The sequence below is a fragment of the Pristis pectinata genome, chromosome 29, assembly GCF_009764475.1.
Source record: "Pristis pectinata isolate sPriPec2 chromosome 29, sPriPec2.1.pri, whole genome shotgun sequence".
Classification (NCBI taxonomy): Eukaryota; Metazoa; Chordata; class Chondrichthyes; order Rhinopristiformes; family Pristidae; genus Pristis; species Pristis pectinata.
In genome coordinates, this window is record NC_067433.1 from 20,939,657 (window position 1) to 20,965,800 (window position 26,144).

The following is a 26,144-nucleotide window of genomic DNA, read 5'->3' on the forward strand; positions in this document are numbered from 1 at the left end:
TGGAGTTTAGCTGTAACCCATCCTTAGTGAATAGGTCATGCTTCACCCAAAAAAGGTCCCAATGATCCAGAAATTTGAAGCCCTGCCCCCTGCACCAGTCACTCAGCCACGCCTTCATCTGCCAGATCTTTCTATTCTTACTTCCATTAGCACGTGGCACAGGTAGTAATCCTGAGATTACCACCCGTGAGGTCCTACTTCTCAACTTTCCCCCTAACTCCTTGTATTCCTCCTTCAGGACCTCTTCTCTTTTTCTACCTATGTCATTGGTACCTACACGCACCAAGACTTCTGGCTGATCACCCTCTCCCCTCAGAATATTCTGGACCCGGTCCGTGACATCCCGTACCCTGGCACCAGGGAGGCAACACACCATCTGGGATTCATTGTCGGTTTCGCAGAATCTGTTATCTGTTCCCCTCACTATAGAATCCCCAATAACCACTGCATTACTCTTTCCCCGCTGGACCACAGCACCAGGCACGGTGCCAAAGTCCCGGTTGCCGTGGTCTTCCTCTGTCGGGTCATCCTCTCCAACAGAATCTAAAACGAGATACTGATTTTTGATGGGGACCGCCACAGAGGTAATCTCTACAAACTCTTTATAACTCTTGTCTGTTTCCTGCTCACTCTCCCTAATCAGCTGAAGGTCATCGAGCACTTTGTGCAGATGTAGTCATCAAGGAGGCTGGTAGTCTCCCAGGGTCCCCATATCTGGCACTCCAAACATAAGACCAACCCCAGATGCATACTGCTATAGCACTGTCCAATATTATACTACTGAGATAAATTAACCAGTGACTTACACCCGCTCTATAAATCTCGCCTCTTATCCAGTCTCGCCGAAGCCCATTGAGCCAAAGCCCAAACCACTCTGCTCCCTCACTCCGCTGCCCGCTAGATATGGAAGTCTTCATTTTAAATCGCCCGCGCGCTTCTGAGTGATGTCACGTGCCTGCGCAGTCACTCGCCGCTATCCCGAACACGAGAGAAAAAAAAAACTCGCTCGTCATTAATTTCCGGCTCTCTCAGCTCTCTCGCCACTAAAAAAGAAAGCTGAAGGTACTCCTCTTTTAAATCACCCGCGCGCTTCCAAGTGACATCACGCACCTGCGCAGTCACTCGCCGCTATCCCGAATGCGGGAGGAAAAAAAGATCTTGCCTCACAAGCCTGATAGGGTTCTTTGAGGAGGTGACCAGGAAGATTGATGAGGGTAGTGCAGTAGATGTGGTCTACATGGATTTTAGTAAGGCGTTTGACAAGGTTCCACATGGTAGGCTTCTTCAGAAGGTCAGAGGCCAAGGGATCCAGGGAGGCTTGGCCGTGTGGATTCAGAATTGGCTTGCCTGTAGAAAGCAGAGGGTTGTGGTGGAGGGAGAGCATTCAGATTGGAGGGCTGTGACTAGCAGTGTCCCACAGGGATCGGTTCTGGGACCCCTACTTTTCATGATATTTATTAATGACTTGGACGAAGGGGTGGAAGGGTGGGTTAGCAAGTTTGCAGACGACACAAAGGTTGGTGGTGTTGTGAATAGTGTGGAGGGCTGTCGAAGCTTACAGAGATTGGTACAGAGATAGGCTGAGAAGTGGCAGATGGAGTTCAATCCGGAGAAGTGTGAGGTGGTACACTTTGGAAGGACTAACTTCAAGGCAGAATACAAGGTTAATGGCAGGATTCTGGGGAGTGTGGAGGAGCAGAGGGATCTGGGGGTTCATACCCACAGATCACTGAAAGTTGCCTCACAGGTGGATAGGATAGTTAAGAAAGCTTCGTAAGTCATGGGATAGAGTTTAAGAGCCACGAGGTAATGATGCAGCTTTTCAAAACTCTGGTTAGACCACACTTGGGAGTACTGTGTCCATTTCTGGTTGCCTCATTATAGGAAGGATTGGAAGCATTGGAAAGGGTGCAGAGGAGATTTACCAGGATGCTACCTGGTTTTGAGAGTATGGATTTTGAGGAGAGACTAAAGGAGCTAGGGCTTTACTCTTTGGAGAGGAGGATGAGAGGAGACATGATAGAGGTATACAAAATATTAAGAGGTATAGATAGACAGCCAGTGCCTCTTTCCCAGGGCGCCAATGCTCAAAACAAGAGGACATGGCTTTAAGGTAATGGGTGGGAAGTTCAAGGGAGACGTCAGAGGGAGGTTTTTCACCCAGAGAGTGGTTGGTGCATGGAATGCACTGCCTGGGGTGGTGCTGCAGGCTGATATGTTGGTCAAGTTCAAGAGATTGTTAGATAAGCATATGGAGGAAATTAAAATAGAGGGATATGTGGGAGGAAGGGGTTAGATAGTCTTAGGCGAGGTTTAAAGGGCGGCACAACATGGTGGGCCGAAGGGTCTGTATTGTCCTGTGGTTTCGAGAACAGTACAGCACAGGAACAGGCTCTTCGGCCAAAAATAGGAAGAAGCAGCACAAAAGGTGTTGGAGGAACTCAGCAGGTCAGGCAGCATCTGGTCCTGAAACATCAGCTGTCCATTTCCCTCTGTAGATGCTGCCTGACCCGCTGAGCTCCCCCAGCGCCTTTTGTGCTGCTCCAGATTCCAGCATCTGCATTTTCTTGTGTTTCCTTAATAGGAAGAAGGCGTCTAAAGTAGGTGTGAGACCTCAAGTGAATGATGCTGGTGAATTCGTAACAGGAAATGAAGAAGTGGCAGAAACACTAAATCAGGTTTTGCATCAGTCTTCACCATGGGGGACTCTGCCAATATCCCTAAAATATCAGATGGGCTAATCTCAAATTACAAACTTCAACCTCAAAGCATGTAAAATTCCCAAGGGATAAAGTATTGGAGAAACTCAGAGCATTAAAGGTTGACAAATCACTGGGATCCAATAGTCTATTGGTTGAAATTTTTCAGCAGTAAATTCGGGGCGGGGACCAGAAGATTGGAAAACAATCAATGCGGCTTGCTCAAAAACGGAGGAAGAAAGAAGGCGGGTAAGTACAGGGCAATTAGTATCTACTGTTGGCAAGATGCTAGAGTCAATAAACAAAGAGGAGACATCTAATTATTCTGGAAAGGTGAACAGAATGAAACCTGATCAACGTGGTTTTATAAAATGGTAAACCATGTTTGACAAGTTTACTCAAATTCTTTGAGGGTGTGACAGGGAGAGTTGATTGAGGGGAAGCTGTAGGTGTAGCGTATAGATTTCCAAAAGGCATTTGACAAGGTGTCTCATAAGAGGCTGGTACATAAATTAAGAGGTCATGGTCTCAGAGGAAGTGTGTTAACATGGACTGAAAAGTGGCTGTCACGTAGAAAACAATGTTGGAATAAATGGGTCCATTTCAGTCTGAAGGGATGTAACTAGTGGAGTACCCCATGGATTGGCTCTTGGCCCTCTATTGTTTACTATTCATCTGGGAAGCACTTGGATCGGTACGTGGAGGGGCGGGGCCTGGAGGGGTACGGGCCGAATGCAGGGAATTGGGACCAGCTGGGTGGGTACCGTGGTCGGCATGGACTGGTTGGGCCGATGGGCCTGTGCTTGTGCTGTATTGCTCTATGACTCTAATGACCTGGAGGAGGGAACAAAAGCAAGGTTTCCAAATTTCCTGATAATACAAAAATAGGTGGAAGAACGTGATGTGATGAGGACACTGATTCCCCAACAGGATATAGAGTGGGTCCTACTGCCCACTTCTCACACCACCACTGGGTCCTACTGCTCCTCTGCTTTCACTACCACACTCTCCCCTGGCCTCCCCCCACCCCTCGGCCCCCTTTCACTTCTCTTGAGCCCCCAACTTACCTTCCCTGACCCCTCTAATTATCCTCTCTCCTCTGACCTCTCCAACCCTCTACCCTCGCCCGACCCCAGCTCCAACCCCTAACGCATCTTCACTATCCCCTCTGACCTTCCCCTCTCTGAGGCTAAACGTTCTGTCCTTAGGAAGGGCCTTACCGTTGTCCACCTGCGCCCACACCTCAACGAGTCCCGCGCCCACCATGGCGCCGAGCTCTTCTTCCATCGTCTCCGGGCCTACTTCTCTGGCAAGGATTCCCCATCCTCCTTTGATGAGCCCTCCTCCCACCTTAAGCCCTCTTCCTCCTCTTGGACACCTCGTTCTGGCCTTCTGCCCGCTCTGGATCTCTTCATCTCTAACTGCCGACAGGACATTAACTGTCTCAACTTCACCACTCCCCTCACCTATTCCAACCTCTCCCCCTCTGAACCCACTGCCCTCCACAACAATCCTGATCCATCAAACCCGCAGACAAGGGTGGTGCTGTTGTAGTCTGGCGGACTGACCTTTACATTGCCAAGGCCAGACATCAACTCTTGGACACCTCCTCTTACTTATCCCTCAACCTGGACCCCACCAAGGTGCATCAGACCATAGTGCGGGAGACAATCACTGACCTCATTGCCTCCGGACACCTCCCCTCCACAGCCTCCCACCTCATAGTTCCCCTACCCCGCACTGCTCATTTCTACCTCCTACCCAAGATTTAGAAACCCAACTGCCCTGTTCTTTCTGCCTGCTCCTTTCCCCATTCTTTCTGCCTGCTCCTGCCCTCCCCACTGATACACCCCCTGGCACTTATGCCTGCAACTGCACCAAGTGCTACACCTGTCCCTACACCTCCTCCCTCACCACCATGCAGGGTCCCAGACAATCCTTCCAGGTGAGGCAGCACTTCACCTGTGAGTCCGAGGGTGTCACTTATTGCATCTGGTGCTTCCGGTGCGACCTCCTGTACATCAGTGAGACCCGACGCAGATTGGGTGACCGCTTCGTCGAGCACCTTCGCTCCGCCGCCGCAACAGCCCAGACCTCCCGGTGGCCACCCACTTCAATTCCACATCCCACTCCCAGACTGACATGTCTATCCATGTCCTCCTCTACTGCCACGCTGAGGCCAGGCGCAGGCTGGAGGAACAACACCTCATATTCAACCTTGGGAGTTTCCAACCTGATGGCCTCAACACCGATTTCTCTAACTTCCGGTAACCCCCCCCCCCTTCTTTTTCTAACCCCACCCTCCCCCTCCTTTGTCTTCCCTTATTCCTGTGGCTCCCTTCCCCCGCTTTGATGACCTGCCCATCTCCTCCCCTCCCCTCCCCTCCCCCATCCTTTATTCCATGGTCCACTGCCCTCTCCCACCAGACTCTTCCTCCAGCCCTTTGCCTCTTCTACCTCTCACCTTATTACATCTTCCCCCCTCCCTCACCCACCTACCTACCTTCCCCCTCTCACCTGGACTCACCTATCACCTGCCTGCGTGTGCTCCTCCCCCTCCCCCCAGCTTCTGCCCTCTTCCTTTCCAGTCCTGGTGAAGGGTCTTGGCCCAAAATGTCGACTGTTTATTCCCCTCCATCCATGCTGCCTGACCTGCTGAGTTCCTCCAGCATTTTTTGTGTATTGCTCCAGATTCCAGCTTCTGCAGAATTTCTTGTGTCTCCAGATAGAGTAAGTGACTGGGCGAAAACCTGTTTAACGTGGGGAAGTGTGAGGTTCGTAAGAGGAATCAAAAGGCAGGTTACTGTCTAAATGGAGAGGGACTGAAAATGAGTGAAGTACAGAGGGATCTCGGTGTTTAGTGCATGAGTCACACCAGGCAGGCAGATCCAACAAGTAGTCAAGGCGGCAAACGGCACGTCGGCCTTTATTGCAAAGGGATTGGAATTTATGAATAGGGAGGTTTTGTCACAGTTGTCCAGGGTGTTGGTGAGGCCACACCTGGAGTACTGCGCACGGTTCTGGTCACCGACCTAAAAACGGATACAGTAGGTCCAGAGGCAGCTCCCTCCCCCCTGTCCCCCTTCACCCACCCCTCCCTTCCCCCTCCCTCCCACCTCACCCCTTCCCTGCCCCCTTACTCACCCCCTCCCTCCCACCTCACCCCTTCCCTGCCCCCTTACTCACCCCCTCCCTCCCCCACCTCACCCCTTCCCTCCCCCACCTCACCCCTTCCTTCCTTCTCCTCTCACCCCCTCCCTCCCTACTCAACCCCCCCACTCTCCATCCTCACACCCCCTCCCCCTCACCCCCTGCTTCCTCCCCTCCCTCCCACCTACCCCTTCCCTCCCTAATCACCCTCACCTCCTCACCCCTTCATCCACCTCACTCACACTCCCTCCCCCTCTCCCCTTCACCTACCTCCTCCCTCCCCCACCACCCCCCCACCTCCCTCACCAACACAGCCCCTCCCTCTCCACCCAACCACCCACTCCATCCTCACCCACCCCTCCCTCCTTCCCCACCCCCTCACCCACCCACCTCCTCCCCCTCACGCACCCCCCCTCACCACTCACTTCCCTCGCCCACCCACCAACCCCCTTCTCACCCACATCCCCCTCCCTCCCCCCCTCTCCCCTCTCCCCTTCCTTCCCCACCCTCCTCTCCCCCAACCCTCCTCCACCCTCCTCTCCCCCAACCCTCCTCCCCCCACTCCCTCCTTCCCCCAACCCCCCTCTCCCCCCCTCCTCCTCCTCCCCCTCCCTCCTTCCCCCAACCCCCCCTCTCCCCTCTCGCCTCCCCCCTCTCCCCTCCCTCCTTCCCCAACCCCCTCTCCCCTCCCCCCTCCCCTCCCTCCTTCCCCAACCCCCTCTCCCCTCCCCCCTCCCCCTCCCCCCTCCCTCTACCCTCAGCCACCCCCCCCCCTTCCCCAGGCCGCTCCCCGTTTCCCGGGTAACCGCAGGTTCCGAGGTCGGGCCCAGTCCCCGGGTTCTCCCGACGCCTCCGCCGCTTCCCGCACCGGCCGGCCACCGGGGTCCGGGGTAGGAGCCGGCCGGCCCCGAGATGTTGAGCAGACTGAGTGCCCTGCTGCAGCAGGCGGTGGAGACGGTGAGGGGCCGGGGTGGGGGGTGGGCGGGCGGCCCGGTCCTCACCTGCGCCCAGCCGGGCTTGCGCCGCTTCACCGGGGCGGAGCGGCGAGGCCCGCAGACAGGCCCGGGCATGGAGCAGAGGGGGGCCGGGGTGGGAGTGGGGCTGAGGCGCGAATACCGAGGACCGACCTGGGGGGGGGGGGGAAACAACATCAGCCGGTAGATGCCGGGGCTGCGGGGGGACGGAGAGGGAGCGGGGGCGGGGGGCGGTTCCCCTTCGGTCTGTGGCTGAAGGGAGAGGGGGAAAGGAGGCCGGGTGAGGGCGGCGGGCTCTGACCCCACCGCAGGGGATGAGGATCAGGAAGGAGGGTATGAAACACTGGACGTGACTGAGGGGAGAGCCTGTACTGAGGAGCCAACCGTGGGTAAATTGTCAGGCGTGAGTCTGAAGCGAGGAAGGAAAAGGCGCAGGTTCTAATAATCATTCAGTCCTGTTTTCGTGCAGTATGTTGCAGGGGACTGGTAGATTGCTAATGTGGGAATATTATTTTATCGGGATAGATAAAGTAACCACATGCTAGTCACCATAATGTCAGAACATATGTGAAGCACGAACAGGCCTTTGTTCCTGCTCCAGCTTCAGTAAGAACACGGCTGATCCTTTACCCTAGCACCATTTTCCTGCACAAACCTCACATCCCTCGGCTCCCTCAATGTATGAAAATCAATTGATGCCTTTCTTGAATTCACGCAGCGACTGAGCCCCACAGCCCTCTCAGAACAGAGAATGGTATAGCACAGGAGCAGGCCCTTCAGCTCATAATACTGTGCCAATCTAATTCAGCTAATGATGCCTAATTAAGCTAATCCCTTCTGCCTACACAATGTCCATATCCCTCTATTCTCTGCACAATGTGCCTATCTAAGAGCCTCTTAAATGCCTCTATCATATCCACCTCCACCGCCACACCTGGCAGCACTTTCCAGGCACCCTTGTGTAAAAAAAATCTGCCCTGTACATCTCCTTTGAACTAGCCTCCTCACATTAAATGCATAGTCTCTAGTATTAGTGATTTTGACCCTAGGAAAAAAAACATCAGCACCCTGGTAAACCCCTTCTGCACCCTCTGCAAAGCCTCTACATCTTTCCTATCATGGGGCGGCCAGAATTGAATGCAATTCTCCAGGTGCAGCCTAACCAGAGTTTTGGAATTCTCTATCCAAGTCTGTTTGATAGAGAATTCCAAAGATTCACCACCCTCTGGGTGAAGAAAGTTCTTCTCACCTCAGTCCTGAATGGATGACTCTTTACTTTGAAACTGTGATCCCTGTCTTTTGACATCCCAGGCAGCAAAAATGTCAATCCTGCCAAACCCCTTAAGAATTTTATACTTTTCAGAGGTTAGCTCTCATTCTTGTAAATTCAGGAGACAATTGGCTCAGTTGGCTATATCTCTCCTTATGTAACAAACCCGTCACCCCAAGCATCAGTCTGATGAACCTTCACATCATTCTATCAAAAGTATTAGTGGTGAACAAATTATTGGAACAAAATAATGAGGAACAGAATTTAGAGGCACAGGTTAATCAAGGACAATCAGCAGCCATTTGTTACTAACATTCAACTTTTTTTGAAGAGTTGGGGAGGATTGTCTGGGGTTTAAGTCTGGGACTGTTTGGGGTTGACACCTGGGGTGATGTCTGTGCGTGGGAATAAAATTGTCTGAGCTTGGGGACGGCACCATTGGTGTCAGAGTGTTGGGGAGGGGCCGTCTGTGCCAGAGTGTGGGGGAGGGTTTCAATGACTGAGGGTGGGGCCGGGCTGTCGTTGATTTGACTGGGTTTGGGGACGGGGAGTCGAGCAGTGATGTCTGGGGCTGGCGCACTGGACACCTGGGGATGCCGTCGGATCCCTTGTTGATGTCTGGGAGTGGAGGACAGGGTGGTCTGAGGTGTGGAACAGGAGGGTCCGGGATCGTTGTCTCCGGAGTAGAATATGACAGGAGGTTCGGTTCAGTGGTGCGTGAGTGGGGCTCAGAGTGGTCTGAGGGCAGAGGACAGGACTGTCTATTGTAGTGTCTGGGCCACCGGGGCTCAGCCTTGGGATGATGCCCATCTTGGGATTCTACTCGGGTGATGTAGACGGATGGGGGAGTTGAATGGGTTTGGGGGACGGGATTGTGATGAGATGGGGTGTGGTCAGGGGTTGGGGAGAGGGGTCAAGGGGGAGAGGGGTCAAGGGAGGTGGGGGGGTTAAGAGGTGGGGAGACAATGGGGACTGGCTCTGTTGGTGTCTTGGGGTGGGATTAAAGTCAGAGGGCATGGAAACAGACCCTTCAGCCAACTGGTCCATGCTGACCAAGGTTCCCATCTAAGCTAGTCTCATATGCCTGCGTTTGGCCCATATCCCTCTAAACCTTTCCTAGCCATGTACCTGCCTCAACTCCTCCTCTGGCAGCTCATACAGACCACTCTCTTGGTATAAAAGTTGCCCCTCAGGTTCCTACTAAATCTCTCCCCTCTAACTTTAAACCTATGGCTTCTAGTTCTTGGTATTGGTATTGGTTTATTGCTATTGGTATTGGTTTATTATTGTTGCTTATAGCGAGGTACAGTGAAAAACTTGTCTTGCATGCCGATCATACAGGTCAATTCATTACACAGTGCATTGAGGTAGTACAGGGTGAAAACAATGACAGAATACAGAGTAAAGTGTCACACCTACAGGGAAGTGCAGTGCAGGTAAAAGAACATTATTAGTAATGCATGGAATTTAAATTTAAAAGAGTAGAAAGGTTATAGTAAAAGTAAAGAGTAGGTCTGCAGAGAGCAGCTTGCAACGAGTTGCCACGCTCTGGCGCCATCTTGCTCAATTGATTCTCGATTCTTGCTTTTTGATTCCCCAGCTCTGGGAAAAAGACTGTGCACGTTCACCCCGTCTATGCTCCTCATAATTTTATACACCTCATAAAGTCATACAGCATGGAAACAGGCCCTTCAGCTCAACTCGTCCATGCTGACTCTGTTGCTCAGTGAGCTAGTCCCATCTGCCTGAGTTTGGCCCATAGCCCTCTAAACTTCTCTTATGGATGTACTTATCTAGATGGCTTTTAAATGTTGTTAATGTGCCTGCCTCAACCACTATTTCTGGCAGCTCAGTCCAAAGCTACACCACCCTTTGCGTGAAGAAGCTGCCCCTGGTGTCCCTTTTAAATCTCTCGTCTCTGATCTTAAATCTATGCCCTCTTGTTTTTAGCTCCCCCTCCCTGGGTAAAAGACTGTGTGCTTTCACCCTGTCTATGCCCCTCACGATCTTACTGTATATGCCTCTATCAGGTCATCCCTCAATCTCCTACGTCCCAGGCATAAAGTCCTAGTCTTCACAACCTCTCCTTGTAACTCAGGCCCCCAAATCCAGGCAACATCCTGGTAAATCTCCTGTGCACTCTCTCTAGTTTAATAACATTTTTCCTATAACAAGGTGACCAAAACTGTGCTCAATACTCCATGTGCGGCCTCACAACGTCACCGAGGCCTCTAATACCTTCTGCCTGTGGTCCAGGATGCCGCCACTCATTTCCCCCATTTCCTTACCTTCCATCGTTTTCTCCACAGTAAAAACTGAAGAGAAATATTCATTAAAAAATCTCTCCCATTTCCTTTGGTTCCACACACAGATGGCCATGCTGATCTTTGAGAGGACCTATTCTCTCCCTACCCATTCTTTTACTCTTAGTATACCTATACAATCCCTTGGGATTTTGCCTTGCCTTGCCTTGCCTGCTAGATCCCTCTCATATCCTCTTTTTGCCCTCCTAACTTTTCTTTTACGTGCACTCCTACACTTCTTGTAGTCATCAAGAGATTCACTAGTTCCCAATTGTTTATGCGCAGTGTACACCTCCCTCTTTTTCTTAACTAAAGCCTCAATATCTATCACGAACTAGGGTTCCTGAAACCTGCCAGCCTTGCCCTTCATCCTAACGGGAACATTCAGGCCCTGAACTCTTGACGTCACACTTTTAAAGGCCTCCCACTTGGCAGATGCTCCTTTCCCTGCAAACAATTTCGTCCAATCAACCTCTGCAATATCCTGTCTAATGGCTCCAAAATTTGCTCTGCCCCAGTTCAGGACCTTAACCTGTGCACCAGTTGTATCCTTCACCATAACTATTTTAAAACTAATAGAATTATGATCACTGGACCCAAAGTGCTCACCAACAGACACTTCCATGACTTGCCCTACCTCATTCCCCAGGGGGAGGTCCTGTGTCTCACCATCTCCAGTAGTTCCCTCTGTATATGGATAAAGGAAGCTTTCTTGGACAAATTTCACTCTGTCCAATCCTTTTACACAATGGTTGGCCCGGTCAATATTAGGGAAGTTAAAACCTCCCACTAATTCCTCTATAAGATCACCTCTCATTCTCCTACGTGCCAATGAATAAAGTTCCAACCTGCTCAACATCTCTCCATAACTCAGTCCCTCGAGTCCCGGCAACATCCTCATAGATCTCCTCTGCACTCATTCCAGCTTAATGGTATCTTTCCTATAGCAGGGTGACCAAAAGTGATTGCAATATTCCAAATGTGGCCTCACCAACGTCTTGTGTAACTGCAACATAACATCCCAACTTCTGTACTCAGTGCTCTGACTGATGAAGGCCAGCATGCCAAAAGCCTTCTTCACCCTGTCTACCTGCAATGCCACTTTCGGGTAACAATGTGCTTGTACTCCTAGGTCTCCTCTGTTCTACAACACTCCCCAGGGCATTCCCAAAATGCAACACCCTGTACTTACCCAAGTTAAACTCCATTTGCCATTCCTTGGCCCACTTACCCAGCTGATTGAGATCCCTCTGTAAATCCTGATAACCAGCTTCACTGTCAACGACACCACCTCGTTTAGTGTCATCTGCATATTTACTAACTGTACCTTGTACATTTTCATCCAAATCATTGATATAGATGACAAATAGCTATGGGCCCAGGGCACTAGTCACGGGCCTCCAGTCTGATAAACAACCTTCCACCATCACCCTCTGCTTCCTACCATCAAGCCAATTGTGTATCCAATTAGCCAGCTCTCCCTGGATCCAAAGCGATCTAACTTTCCATAGCAGCCTATCATGTGGAACCTTGTCAAAGGCCTTACTAAAGATCATATAGACCACGTCTACCACCCTGCCCTCATCGACCTTCTTCCAAAAACTCAATCAATTTCATGAGACGTGATCTCCCACGCACAAAGCCATGCTGACTATCCCTAATCAACCCCTGTCTTTCCAAATGCTTGTATATCTTATCCCTCAGAATCCCCTCTAGTAATTTACCTACCAGATATTCGGCTTACTGGTCTAAAGGTCCCAGGTCTTTCTTTGCAGCCCTTCTTAAGTAAATGTACAACATAGGTGCCATAGGGTGTCAGGATTTTTTGGGGATTGGGATGCTTGGAGGTGCTGTCTGCATGTGGGTTTCATGATGTGAGGAACTGGATTTTCTCAAGGTGGGTCATAGGACTGTGTATGCATGTAACCTAAGCATGAGAGACAGGGCTCACTGGCTGTGGGTCAGGTTGTGTTGGTGATGGACACTTTGGAGGGTGGGGGTCAGGATTGTCGGGAGTTCGGATCTAGGACTCTGAGGAAGTTGTTGGTGATGAAAACAGGACAGTTTGGGTTTGGGGAGGCAGAAACAGGGAGGGTGGTGTTGGTTCTCGGGGACAGGACTGTTGGAGACTGTTGGTCAGGATCAGACCTGCGCAGGGATGGTGAACAGGATTATTCGGATAGTGTCGTTTAGGTGTAGTATTGTACAGGAGTACTGCCAAGGTCTATGGCATAGAACAGTGCGGAATTGTCTGAGGGTAGGAGAAGGACCTGGGCTGTTGTCTGCAGTTGGGGAAAGGACGATCCCTGTGTGTTGTGGGAGTTGGTAGGCAGGTCATGTTCCTTGGGTTGCTGGACAGGACACTCATTGTCAGGACCATCAGGGAATGTTGTCCGGCGATGGGGAGTTGGACATCTGGCTGTTGCCTGGGGGTGGATGTCTTGGTCTGGTTTGGATGACTGACGTTGGGTGGGTCAGGGCCATCAGGGGTGGGGGACAGGACTGTCTAGGCTGGAGGATAAGGGTGAGGGTGCCAGGCGAGGGTGAGGACAAGCCTTTGGTAAAGTCTGAGGTAGAGAACGGGAGTGTCTGGAAATCTTGTCTGTCGGTACGGGATGGGACAGGACTGGACAAGGATATCTCGGAGTGGGAACGGGGTGACTCTGGAGCTGCTGAATGTGCTTTGGTGGGTGGTAGGTGTAGCATTATATTTGATGCTGTCCTCACTCCTCTCCCTTTGGGTTGCAGCTCCTGGCTGCTTTTGCCTGGATGGCTCAGTATTCAGACTGGGATTTTCCAGCTTTCACACCGTGTTCCTGGCACTTGTGGAGTCTGACACAAACTGAGGGTTGACAGTAAACTGATTCCCTGGGGGTTAGGCTCAGTCGGAGTGGAGGGGAGTTAAAGGTGATCCTTGAGTTATCACAGCCCCGCTTTGCTGAACCCATTCTTGCAATTTCGTTAAAGCCTCTGAAAGTTCTGTCCCTGTGTCAGGGCACTATGTACGTCCTGCCTGTATTCCTTCAGAGTATTTCTGTGTAGTATTATTTCACTTTGCAAAATGTTTAAACCAAACTGTTTCTCAACAACTGCTTTCCAAAACAATTCTGCATGCAACATTTTACTTTGTTTCTTCTGTTAAAGGAGGAAGAGCCCATTCAGTTGCTGGAGTCCTTCATAGGTCACTGGAAAGGAATCACCAATTATTACATTGTGACCACAGGTTTGGCTGCATGGTTATGTTCAAGAGTCTTTGATGAATTAAGGTGGAATGGCATGTTTTCTAATGCACTGTATGAAGCAGTCTTTTGGGAGGGCAGTGGCGCTTGCGTAAGGAAATCGTTAAAACAAATTGGACGGCACTAATATGCTGGATGAAAGATGGGTGGGCTTCAGTGGGAGAATTGGGGGGATTGAGGAGTAGACTGATTGGAATATTAGGATAGAGATGACGGTCTGAGGATGGGCCTTGGTGAGCGAAGTAAGGGTCTCGGGGGTGGGCTTTATTGAAAAGTTGGGAGCTTTGATTGGAGAACTGGGGAACTAGGGGTGTTAGGAGACAAGAAATGGGCTGCAATAGACCAGATAGACTTTTCTCTTTTTGGATTTTTTCATACATTTGCAAAAATGCTGTTGTTGCCAAGATTGGGTCATAGAGTCACACAGCACGGAAACAGGCCCTTCGGCCCAACTGGTCCATGCCGACCAAGGTCCCCACCAAGCTGGTTCCACTTGCCCACATTTGGCCCGTATCCCTCTAGGCCCCTCCTGTCTATGTACCTATCCAAATGTCTCTTAAATGTTGTTATAGTAGCTTTACGATTGTTCCATACACTGCACTGGGTCAGTGCTGATCTTGTTTGGTGGAGGAGGCTTGAGGGGCTGACCAGCCTACTCCTGCTCCTCATTTGTATGTTCTTGTGTTCATTGTGTCCATTACACAGTGGGAAGCATTCCTGGGATCGTTGTTGCATTAATTAATTGTTTGGTGTTGCAGCACCTTGCCCTGATCACAGAATCATAGAATTGTACAGCACAGACACGGGCCCTTCGGCCCATCTCGTCCATGCTGACTGTGATGCCTGGCTACACTAATCCTGTTTGCCTGCATTAGGTCCCTATCATTCCATGCATTTCCTATCCAAGTACCTGCCCCAATGCCTTTTAAACACTGTAATTATATGAGTCTCCACCACCTCCTCTGGCAGCGTGTTCCAGATAGCCACCACCCTCTGTGAAACACCTACCCTCAGATCTCCTTTAAATTCCTCCTTCCCATCTTGTTCCAGAGACCTGTGCCCTCTTGTTCCAGACTCCCCTGTTCTGGGAAAAAGATTCCACTTATCCTATTTGTGTCTCTCATAATTTTATAAACCTCTATAAGGTCACCCCTCAGCCTCCTACAGTCCAGTGAGAAGAATCCTGGCCTATCTGATCTTTCCTTATAACTACTGCCCTCCATTCTAGGTAACACCCTGGTGAATCTCTTGCTCACTCTACTACTACCACATCCTTCCTGTAGTGTGGTGACCAGAACTGTACACAGTACTCCAAGCGCAGTCTAACCAATATTTTGTACGGCTACATCATGACGTTCTCTTATACTCAATGCCTTGGCCTACGAAGGTAGGCGTACCAAATGCCTTCTTCACTACCCTATCCACCTGTGTCACCACTTTCAGCAAGCTATGGACTTGCACTCCACGGTCTCTGTACATCAATGCTCCTGAGGTCCCTGTCATTTATTTAACTTCCCACCAGAATTTAACTTCCCATTACATCACACCTTTTTGGATTACATTCCAGCTGTCACTGCACCTCCCAACTCTCCAGCTGATCTATGACAACTGCTATATCCTTTGACAACCTTTATCGCGATCTATGGCTCCACCAATTTTTGTGCTGTCTGCATCCTTTCTAATCGGACCACCTACATTCTTAAGCAGGAACTCAGCAGATCAGGCAGCGACAGTAGTGGCAGTCGAGCTTTTGAATTGAGACCCTGCATCAGGACTGAGAGTATAGAGGAGAGAGAGCCAGTATCCAGAGATGAGAGGGAGGGGTGAGGCAGGGTTAGGTGGAGCTGGATGAGGAGGGAGATGGCTGGTAGATGGAGCCCGGTGGGGAGAGGGGAGAGTGAAGGTAGATACAGAGGCTGGAAGGTGGTAAGTGGAGCCACAAGAGGCTGCAGATGCTGGAATTTGATGGAAGGTGATAAGTGGAATCAGATAAGGGAGGGGTGATGGGCAGATGCAACTAGGTGAGTGAAACTGGGTGACGGGGGTCGGGGGGGTGTGAACAGGAGAGAGAAAGGAGCACAGGGAGTGCCGGTTAACTGAAATTGGAAAATTCACTGTTCATACCATTGGGTTGTACACCACTCAAGCGGAATATGAGGTGTTGTTCCTCTAGTCTGTATTTGGCCTCGCCCTGGCAGTGGAGAAGGCTGACTGACAGGTTGGTGTGGGAATGGGAAGGGGAGTTGAAATGGATTGCAACCGGGAGCTTGTGGGCTGTTTGGGTCCCTGGATTGTAGTGAGAGAGGAGGTGTAGGGACCTACATTCTCATCTAAGTCATTTATATATATGACAAACAGTAAAGGTCCCAGCACCGTTCCCTGCAGTATACTTCCTGTTACTGTCAAAAAGACACCCATCCATCAGTACCCTTCTGTCACCAAGTAAATTTTGGATCCAGTTTGCCAACACGGTGTTTCAGATCCTTTGTGCCTTAACCTTCTACACCACCCTACCATGCAGGATCTTGTCAAAATCTTAACCACCCTAAAGTGCACCATTAATTCTAACACTTCCTCCTTCCTGATACAGACATACTCCGGAATATCAACATATCCCTCCCTTGGCTCTCCTGCCTCCACATCCTCCCTGGTGAATACCAATGAGAAGTATTCATTTAGACCCCACTCATATTCATTGCAACACACAGCGACCACCTCTTTGCTCCCTTGAGGAACCTGCTCTTTCTTTAGCTAGCCTCTTGCTTCTAATATACTTGTAAAAGGTTTTAGAATTCTCCTTAATCCTACTTGCTAAGATCATTCTGTGGATCTTTTTTGTCCCCCGAATTCTTTTTTCTCTCCTGTACCTCCTATAAACCTCGTGACTCATTCAATACTTGATATGTGCTTCCTTCTGTTCCCTGATCAAACTCAAACCGTTGTTAGCCAAGGTTCCTTAAACCTACCATCTTTGCTTTTTTACCCTTACAGGGACATGCTGAATGCTTACACTGCTATCACCAGTCACTTCTATCACTTGTCCATCCTTATTCCCTAAGATAAGGTCAGCTGCAGCCCCCTCCCTAGTAGGACTCTCTAGGTACTGCTTCAAAAATACCTCAGATGATGAATAGATATCCTGAAACAGTAACTGGTTCTGCCAGGTTTGGATCGATGTGATGTGTTGTTGTTAGTGCTAACTGCTTCAGTGTCTACTGTGTGCCAGTGTAGTGGTGAAATCAGACACTGGAAGTCCTTTTGGAAGTGAATGGGCAGTCCCTAGTAATTTGTAATACTACGACAAATTCAGCATTGCCTTCTTTAACGGTGCTGTTTTCCAGATGAAAACCTTCCAGTGAGGCAGACGGACATCCCATGGCGCCTAAGACAGATGGTGGATATACTTGTTTACGAGGAGAAGCAGAGTGGATCAGGAGAGACAGGACCATGTATGGAATATTTCCTACAGCACAAAATACTGGAGACACTCTGTACTCTGGCCAAGGCTGGGGTAAGCAAAATTAGTAGGGAGGGAGGGGTACAGACCACAAATGGAAGGGGGGGGAATAGATGGTGAGATATTGGTGAAGACAGGGTTGGGGCTTGGAGGATCAGAGGGAGGAACTGGCATGGATGGACAAGAGGTGTGGGTGGGAATGGACAGTGAGTTGTTGGAGTCACATAGGTGGGGCTGGGAGGTAATGAGCTGAGGAAAGGGGAATGATGGCTAGGAATGCTCAGTTGTAAGTGTGGGGGCGAGAATTTTGGTGGGGGGTGAGGTTTGATGGGAAAGGAGAACTGGGGTGGACTGGGCTGGCTGGAGTGCAGTTGCAGGGAGCCAGCAGGTTATTGAGCAAGGTTTGGGGCTGGCAGGATACATTGGGAGTCGGTTCAGGCATGTGCCATCATAGGAGCCAAGCTGAGCTGTGTTTTCTTGTTCGCAGTATCCCCCTGGCATGAAACAGCAGGTACTGGTCCTCGCCACCAAACTCTTAGGGCAGATTCAGCAGCCGTTGCTGCCTCACGTCAATGTGCACCGGCCTGTCCAGGTGAGTCCAATGCAATCCCCCACTAACCAAGCACTTAATATTGACTTCTGTTTAGTATTTACCCATTTCCTCTCACCTCTTGATGCGCAGCTTGCATTCCCAGTCATTGTGCCTGTGTGAGCTTCTGCAAGCTGATGCACTGCAGTGAGTCTACACGTGCAATCTACAAGACTCCTGAGCAGTTGTATTGACACTTGATCCTTGTCCACTGTGTCAGACCCAGACGAGCACATGATGGAGTCAGCACTGGGAAGCGGTAGTCAAGTGCAGTGGGGGCTGGAAACTAAGCTAAAGTTCTAAGTGATGCTGGAAATGCTCAGCAGCTCATACGTAGAAGATAACAGGTCAAAAAGCAGCAAACATTGAAACAAGAGATTGGCCCAGAGGAGGTATTATTCCTATGACAGCATCATTGCCAATACCTGATATCCAAGAGCATGGAGGCAGTGAAGGTGATTTGCAATTCTTGAACTCAGATTTGAGATGAGAAGCCTCGGCAGAAGATGTTTCTTGAGCTTCCGGTGGACTTCACTGAACATTCAAGAGGCTGAGGACGAGAGAACGAAGTGGGAATGAAACAGAAAATTAAAGCAGTCTAGAAGAAGCTGCAGAAGAACTTGTTGAGTGGGAGGCAATGAGAAGGCTTCCATGTCTTGAGTGTATGGTGAAGAAAGGTATGAAGACCCAGGGACTGTGGATCATCACATAAAGCATGCAGCAAAGGCAGATCCAACCACGGCTTTCCCACTGGCAGCACCAGCCACCTCAGCTCCAGGCATCAGTCCAGCTAACCCGTTTCCTCATTACATGGTGTGGTACTCCATTATCCTCCTGCAATGTCAGTGGGGTGGTGGATGAGAGCTTGGTAATCAGTGTGGGGGATATTCCATTCAGTCTCCTTCCATTGCCTCAACTGGTGGGCCACTACTTCCTTCCATGGAATGGTGGGATTCTCTATTACTGCCCTTCACTGTGTGAGTGGGAAGATCCGTTATTTCTTTCCACAATATCGTTGTGCTGGTCTGTTATTTCCTTCTCCTGTGCCGCTGGGCAAGTCCGTCGACTGCTTTCACTGCAGCAGTGGGGAGGTTCATTATTTCCATCTACAGCATCATTGACCTAGTCAGTTGTTTAACAGTTTCAGTGAACAGTTGTGTTAACTCCTTCCAATGTTTTCCACAGTTTCCTCCTTATGTTATCCACATGGATGTTGTCTACATGAACTTTAGTAAGGCATTCGACAGGGTCCCTCATGGTAGGCTCATCCAGAAGATTAAGTTGCATGGGATCGATGGTGACTTGACTGGATTCCAGATTGGCTTGCTCATAGAAGACAGATAAGATAACATTTTTATTAGCCACATGTACATCGAAACACAGTGAAATGCATCTCTTGCATTGAGTGTTCTGGGGACGGCCTGCAAGTGTCGCCACACTTCCAGCGTCAATATAGCACGCCCACAACTTCCTAGTTCTGCATGGTTCTGTACTGGGGCCTCTGCTGTTGGTGAGATATGTAAATGACTTGGATGAAAACATGGGTGGGTGAGTTAGTAAGTTTGCAGATGATACAAAGGTTGGTGGTGTTGTGGATAGCGTGGAAGGTTGCCAAAGTATACAGCGGGACATAGGTCAGTTGCAGATATAGGTGGAGAAATGGCAGATGGAGTTTAATCCGGCCAAGTGTGAGGTGTTGCACTTTGGGAGTCCCTGGAAGTGGCTGCACAAGTTGAGAGGATGATAGGAAGGTGTACGGCATGCTTGCTTTTATTAGTCCAGGCATTAAGCTCAAGAGCCAGGAAGTTACATTGCAGCTTTATAAAACTCTGGTTAGACCGCATCTGGAGTATTGCGTTCAGTTCTGGTCGCCGCATTATAGGAAGAATGTGGAGGCCTTGGAGAGGGTGCAGAAGAGGATTACCAGGCTGCTGCCTGGATTAGAGGGCATGTGCTATCAGGAGAGGTTGGACAAACTTGGTTGTTTTCTCTGGAGCGGCGGAGGCTGAGGGGAGACCTGATAGAAGTTTACCAAATTATGAGAGGCACAGATAGAGTAGACAGCCGGTATCTTTTTCCCAGGGTCGAAATGTATAAAACTAGAGGACATGTATTTAAGTTGAGAGGGGGAAAATTCAAAGGAGATGTGTGGGACAAGTTTTTTACACAGAGAGTGGTAGGTGCCTGGCATGTGCCAGGGGTGGTGGTGGAGGCAGATACAATAGAGCCACTTAAGAGGCTCTGAGACAGGTACATGAATGTGCAGAGAATGGAGGGATATGGACCATGTGCAGGCAGAAGGGATGAGTATAATTAGGCATCATTAGTTTAATCAGTTTGGTGCAACACCATGGGCTGAAGTGCTTGTTCCTGTCCTGTATTGTTCTACGTTCCATGTTGTAAATTCTGAATTTTATTAAATTTAGTTAAATATAAAGTTTTAATGTGGTGGATACTTATTGGACACGTGCACCACAGGTTTCCATGTGGCTAATCTGCATGTTTGATCTCTGTTGGTTCTGATAGAAGTTGATCTGTTTGTGTGGTGAGGACCCTGCATCCAGAACAGAAAAAGAGGAAGTACAGTTTCTAACTACAGTCTGCACGAAACTAAAGCAGCATCCTTATCTGATGAACTTCTTCATAGAGGTAGGTTGAGTCCCACCTACCACTGTGTCCTCTGTTGCAGTGTCCAACTCCTTTTAGAGTTCATGTATAGTAAGCTGGAATATGACATGGAATTGGTAATTGGTTAAATATTGTCACATGTACTGAGGTACAGTGAAAATCATGCCTTCCGTACAGATAATTTCACAACATCAGTACATCAAGGTAGTACAAGGGAAAAGCAATAACAGAATGTAGAATATTATGTTACAGTTACAGAGAAAGTACAGTGCAGGTAGGCAATAAGGTGCAAGGCCATGACGAGGTAGGTTGTGAGGTCAAGAGTTGACATTTACATCGATTTTGGTGTTGCAAGGGTATCTGAGGCTTAAATCAGAAAGGCCGTCTTTTACAGTTTAGATGCTGTTAGTTTTGTAGATTTAACAATAACCCTGATTGAAGCTGTAGCATCAAGACCTCTGCTTTCAAATGCACAGGTGTGCTTCCTCTCACAGAGTCTTGCAACACTGGGGACATAAATTAATTCAACTATCTCCATCTATCAAGTGTTGGCCAAAAACTTCTCTTGCAGCAAATTGGCAACCTGGCCTCACATTTTACTGCCCTATTGTGGGTGAAAGGTCCTTTGTGAATTTGGAAAGCTTTTGTTTTGTGAGGTTAGTCATTGTATGCCAAGCGGGTAAATGGCACAGTTATTTTACTGCCATGCAGAGTTTAGGGCTAGAGAGGGCACAAAAGATGAGAGGGCACCAATCCTGAGGCTGAACACTTTCTTCCTGACAACTCAAGACTTTTTTATCTGCTCATTCTTTATTCATATCTGTTGCTCATTTATAATATTGTGTATATAAACACAAGAAGCATACTAAATCAGGCTAGTGAGCTGGCCCACACAACTTACTACTATGATGTTTTGTCACTAATAGAGACCTGGTTAAATTAGAGGTGGAAATGGTTTTTAACTATTGCTGGTTACAAGGTATTCGGGAAAGATAGGGAAGGGAATAAAGAGAGGAAGTGGCCACATTGATTAGGGAGAATATTGCATTGCTGTGGAGAGAAAGTCCTGAACAATCAAGGACAGAGTCTATCTGTTTACATTCCAGCAGAGGTACAGTACAATTACATTACAGGGAATATTCATTGGATGCCTCCTAGTGGAAAAGATATTGAGGAATAAGTTTGCACCAAAATTGCAGAGATGTGCAAAATTAGTGATAATCGGGGATGTCACTATGTAAGACTGGGATCGGAGTTCCAAAAGAGGCACAGAGGGAGACGAGTTTCTCAAGTGTGCTCAAGAGAACTTTCTTGATTGTTACGTTACTGGGCCAACAAGGAAGGCACCAATTGCTGAACTTGATTCAAGTCAAGCAGAGCAAGTGTCAGTGGGGAAATGTCTAGAAAACAATGATCACAGTATTATACCATCACAGAACAGAAACAGGCCCTTCGGCCCACCGAGTCCATGCCAACCATCAACCACCCATTTACATTAATCTTATTTTTTTATTCTCCCCACATTCTCATCAACTCCGCCAGATTCTACCACTCACCTACACATTCAGGACCAATTAACCTGTATGTCTTTGGGATGTGGGAGGAAACCAGAACACCTAGGGGAAACCGATGAGGTCACAGGGAGAACGTGCAAACTCCTCACAGACAGCACCTGAGGCCAGCATTGAACCCAGGTCTCTGGCGCTGTGAGGCAGTGGCTCTACCAGCTGTGCCACTGTTGTACCACGACCTCCTTTCTCTTTTTCTTTGTGGAGACACAAGAGACGGCAGATGCTGCAATCTGGAGCAACAAAATCTGCTGGAGGAATTCAGCGGGTCGAGCAGCATCTGTGGGAGGAAAGGAATTGTTGATATTTCTGGTCAAAACCCTGCATCAGGGCTGGGAGTGGAGAGGCGAGATGGCCGGTATGAAGAGGGAAAGGGGAGTGACGAGGAAGGACTCTGAGATGATTGGTGGACTGAGGAGGTGACAGGCAGGTAGTGCCAGGTGGGAGAGATGAGCAGAGGTAGAGTTAGAAGACTATCACCAATCACCACTCCCCTTCCCCTCTTTATACCGGCCATCTCGCCTCTCCACTCCCAGCCCTGGCGCAGGTTTCGTACGGAAATATCAACAACTGGAATTGGTTTATTATTGTCACTTGTACCAAGGTACAGTGAAAACCTTGTCTTGCATACCGTTCATGCAGATCAATTCATTACACAGTGCATTGAGGTAGTACAGGGTAAAACACTACAGAATGCAGAGTAAAGTGTCACAGCTACAGACAAAGTGCAGCGCAGGCAGACAAAAAGGTGCAAGGTCATAACGAAGTAGATTGTGAGGTCAAGAGTCCATCTTATCGTACTAGGGAACCGTTCGATAGTCTTATAACAGCAGAATAGGAGCTGTCTTTGAGCCTGGTGGTATGTGCTTTCAGGATTTTGTATCTCCTGCTCGATGGGAGTGGGGAGAAGAGAGAATGTCCCGGGTGGGTGTGGTCTTTGGTTATGCTGGCTGCTTCACCGAGGCAGCGAGAAGTAGAGACAGAGTCCATGGAGGGGAGGTTGGTTTCCGTGATGCGCTGGGCTGTGTCCACAACTCTCTGCAGTTTCTTGAGGTCCCGGGCAGAGCAGTTGCCACACTAAGCTGTGATGCATCCAGATAGTATGTTTTCTATGGTGCATTGATAAAAGTTGGTGAGTGTCAAAGGGGACGTGCCAAATTTCTTTAGCCTCCTGATGAAGTAGAGGCACTGGTGAGCTTTCTTGGCTGTGTTGTCTTTGTGGTTGGACCAGGACATGTTGATGATGTTCACTCCTCAGAACTTGAAGCTCTCAACCCTCTTGACCTCAGCACCGTTGAGGTAGACAGGTGCATGTGCCTTTCCTCCCACAGCCACTGCTCAACCTGCTGAGGTCTTCTAGCGGATTGTTTGTTGCTCTTTTATTCTGTGGCCTGGCAAGTATCCCATTTGTCTTTTCAGCCTCCTGATCTACCCATGCTGTTGCCTGTAGAGATCCTTGGACATGAACACCAAGGTCTCCCTCTGTCCCTTAGCACTTGCTGGTTTGTTGCATTTATCCCAGCCTTACTATCCTTCCAAAATGCCTCAGCTCTCCTCCTTCAGGAATAAATTCCATCTGCTATCGTTCTGCCCATCGTACTGATTCATCATTATCATCCTGTAACCAAAGGCTGCCCTCCTCACTCTCAACGATGTTTGTGTCATCTGTGAATCTTGCCTCCTTCATTCACATCCAGATCGTTAGTGTATATAACAGAAGGTGAGGGCCCCAGCACTGACCCCTGCAGCATTCCGTTGGTCACAGCCTGCCAACCTAATAATGAACTCTTTACCCCCAAATGTTGTCTATCCAGTAACCGATCCTCACTCCATACCAGTACATTAGTTCCAACATTGTGTGCCATAGATTTGTTTATTAACCTTACTAACGGCCTTCCGCACACATCAATATATTCACTTGTATCCTTTCTATCAGTTACAACTTCAATAGATCTCAGCAGATTTATCAATATAACATCAATGTAGGTTGACTCTGCCCAATCCCATTATTATTTCCCATGTGACTTATCATCATTTTCTTAAATAATAGATTTCTGCATCTTCCTTTACTGCTGCCAGGCAATTGAATCTGTGGTTTGTTCTCTCTCTCTCTCTCTCTCTCTCTCTCTCTCTCTCTCACACACACTCTCTCTCTCTCACTCTCTCTCACTCTCTCTCACTCTCTCTCACTCTCTCTTTTTACTCCCCCACTTCCTGCCCCCCCCCACCTTTCCTGAAGAGAATGATGTATTGTCCTTGGTGTGTAGAACTGGGAGGTAAAAAGGTGCAGACAGAGAGAAACAGTTTCCTCTGACTGAGGGGTCAAGAATTAGACGACATAGAATGGTAAACAACCAAAAATGACACTGACAGGAATCTGTTCATACAGTGAAAGGTTAGGATCTGGTCTGCACTGCCAGTATAGTAGAGATAAATTGAATTCAAAAGGAAGCTAAATAACTCTGAAAGGAAGGGTTATGGGGAGAGGACTAGGGAGTGGGGCTAACTGGATTTCTTTTACATCGAACTGGTGTGGACCCGATGGTCTGAGTGGGCTCCTTTGGAGCAATGGCCATTCTGTGATTCGCTTCATGCCCATATCTCCCCCTATTCTCACTGTCAAATCTTCTATCTTCCCTTTTTATGCCTGGGCAGGGGACCCTACCCTGCCCTCTCTGCCCCTGCCCTTGCCCTCCCTGCTTTCTCCTTCCACTTACGTCATCACTGAAATGACAGGGTTAACGTTTCATGGCTTGTGAGATGTGAGATTTCAGTCCATCTGTGGCTGGAATCTCTGTGCTTGTCTGCTAAATTAGGGAGCCTGAAACAATAGACTGGAAAGACTGAAATGGAAAAAACTGAAGACACTGGAAATCTGAAATAAAACAAAAAATACTGAAGAAGTCAGCAGATCAAGCAGCATCTGTGGAGAGAGGAACAGCTAATGTTTCCAGTCCAGAGCCTTCATCAGAACTGGGAATGAGAGAACGAGTTAGTAGGAGGTGGGGAGGGATGGGTAGGTCAAAGGAAATATCTTTGATAGGGTGAGAACAAATGAGGGTCAGTAGCTGTTAGGTTCAGATTATGTTTCTTTGTCAGTGTGATGTGTTGCTGATAGTAAGAGCTCGGGACGTACCCAGCAGAGAGATGCCCAGCAGGGACACATCCGGCAGAGATGCCCAGCAGGGACACGTCCAGCAGAGATGTCCAGCAGGGACACGTCCGGCAGAGATGCCCAGCAGGGACACGTCCGGCAGAGATGCCCAGCAGGGACACGTCCGGCAGAGATGCCCAGCAGGGACACGTCCGGCAGAGATGCCCAGCAGGGACACGTCCGGCAGAGATGCCCAGCAGGGACACGTCTGGCAGAGATGCCCAGCAGAGACATACCCAGCAGACCAGGCTGTACAAGTAGAAAAAGAACTGAGCCTAAAAGATAACAGGCAGAAATGGCCAGTTTTGAAATAAACAGAAAGAAAGAGTAAGTAATCTAAACTTGGAGAATTTGATGTTGAGTACTGAGGGCTGCAACTTGCCCAGGCGGAAGACTAGAGGCTGTTCCTTAACCTTGCATTGGGCCTCATTGTAACAGTGCAGGAGGCCACGGACAGATAGGTTAGAGTGGGATTGAGGTGGATACTCCTGTGGACTGAATGCAAGTACTCCGCAAAGTCATCATCCAATATGTTTTTGTTTCTCCACTGTAGAGGAGACCACATTGTGAATACCAAATGCAGTCGACTACAGAGGGCTCTTGGTGAATTGAGGGAGGGAAGTAAAGACATTTGTCTATGTGACTTCATTGGGTGACTTCAGTTTAGATATGCTGATGCTTCTCACTGCTTCCTTCTCATGAAATGTTCTTTCAGAAGAAGAAATTTGCTGATTCCAAAAGATCATTGTCATCTTCCCCTGAGGAGACTGAAATTCAGCAGCAAGATGCTGATTCTGCACAAGCATCAACATCGGGTTTGACTCCAGAGGCTAGCTCATCGCACACTGTCCAACCTCCTGTGGCATGTAAAAGTCCTGTCTGCCTCAGCCCTGAGGACAGAGGCACCCAGCTGGAGAAGAACCTGCTTCATGCTGTACTAACTCTGACCTCAAGTCAGGTATGTCTGAAATAACTTATGGTATGGTGGATTGAGAATGGAGGATAACGATCAGGGTTGTAGGGAGGCAAGTGATATGGAGCAGGAGGGTTGGGAGCCAGTGATGCATAATTAACAAGTAATTTTAATTGTTGATTTCTGCTGGAATTTCATTC

General features: G+C 49.0%; 1 protein-coding gene across 3 annotated transcripts in view; it reads left to right on the forward strand.

The window, feature by feature from the left end:
• Nucleotides 1-6,628: 6,628 nt before the first annotated feature.
• Nucleotides 6,629-26,144, forward strand: part of LOC127584451 (FHF complex subunit HOOK interacting protein 2A-like) — a 69,166-nt gene continuing 49,650 nt past the window's right edge. For 2 of the 3 annotated variants that reach the window (XM_052041272.1, XM_052041273.1), the window contains exons 1-6: nucleotides 6,629-6,806; nucleotides 13,541-13,619; nucleotides 16,977-17,146; nucleotides 17,580-17,684; nucleotides 20,208-20,330; nucleotides 25,747-25,989. In XM_052041272.1, coding sequence (XP_051897232.1) covers nucleotides 6,762-6,806; nucleotides 13,541-13,619; nucleotides 16,977-17,146; nucleotides 17,580-17,684; nucleotides 20,208-20,330; nucleotides 25,747-25,989 — 765 coding nt within the window. In that variant the 5' untranslated portion in view covers nucleotides 6,629-6,761. Of the gene's footprint in view, nucleotides 6,807-7,164; nucleotides 7,213-13,540; nucleotides 13,620-16,976; nucleotides 17,147-17,579; nucleotides 17,685-20,207; nucleotides 20,331-25,746; nucleotides 25,990-26,144 lie in introns of those variants that run through there. The other variant, XM_052041274.1, reaches the window with a different exon arrangement.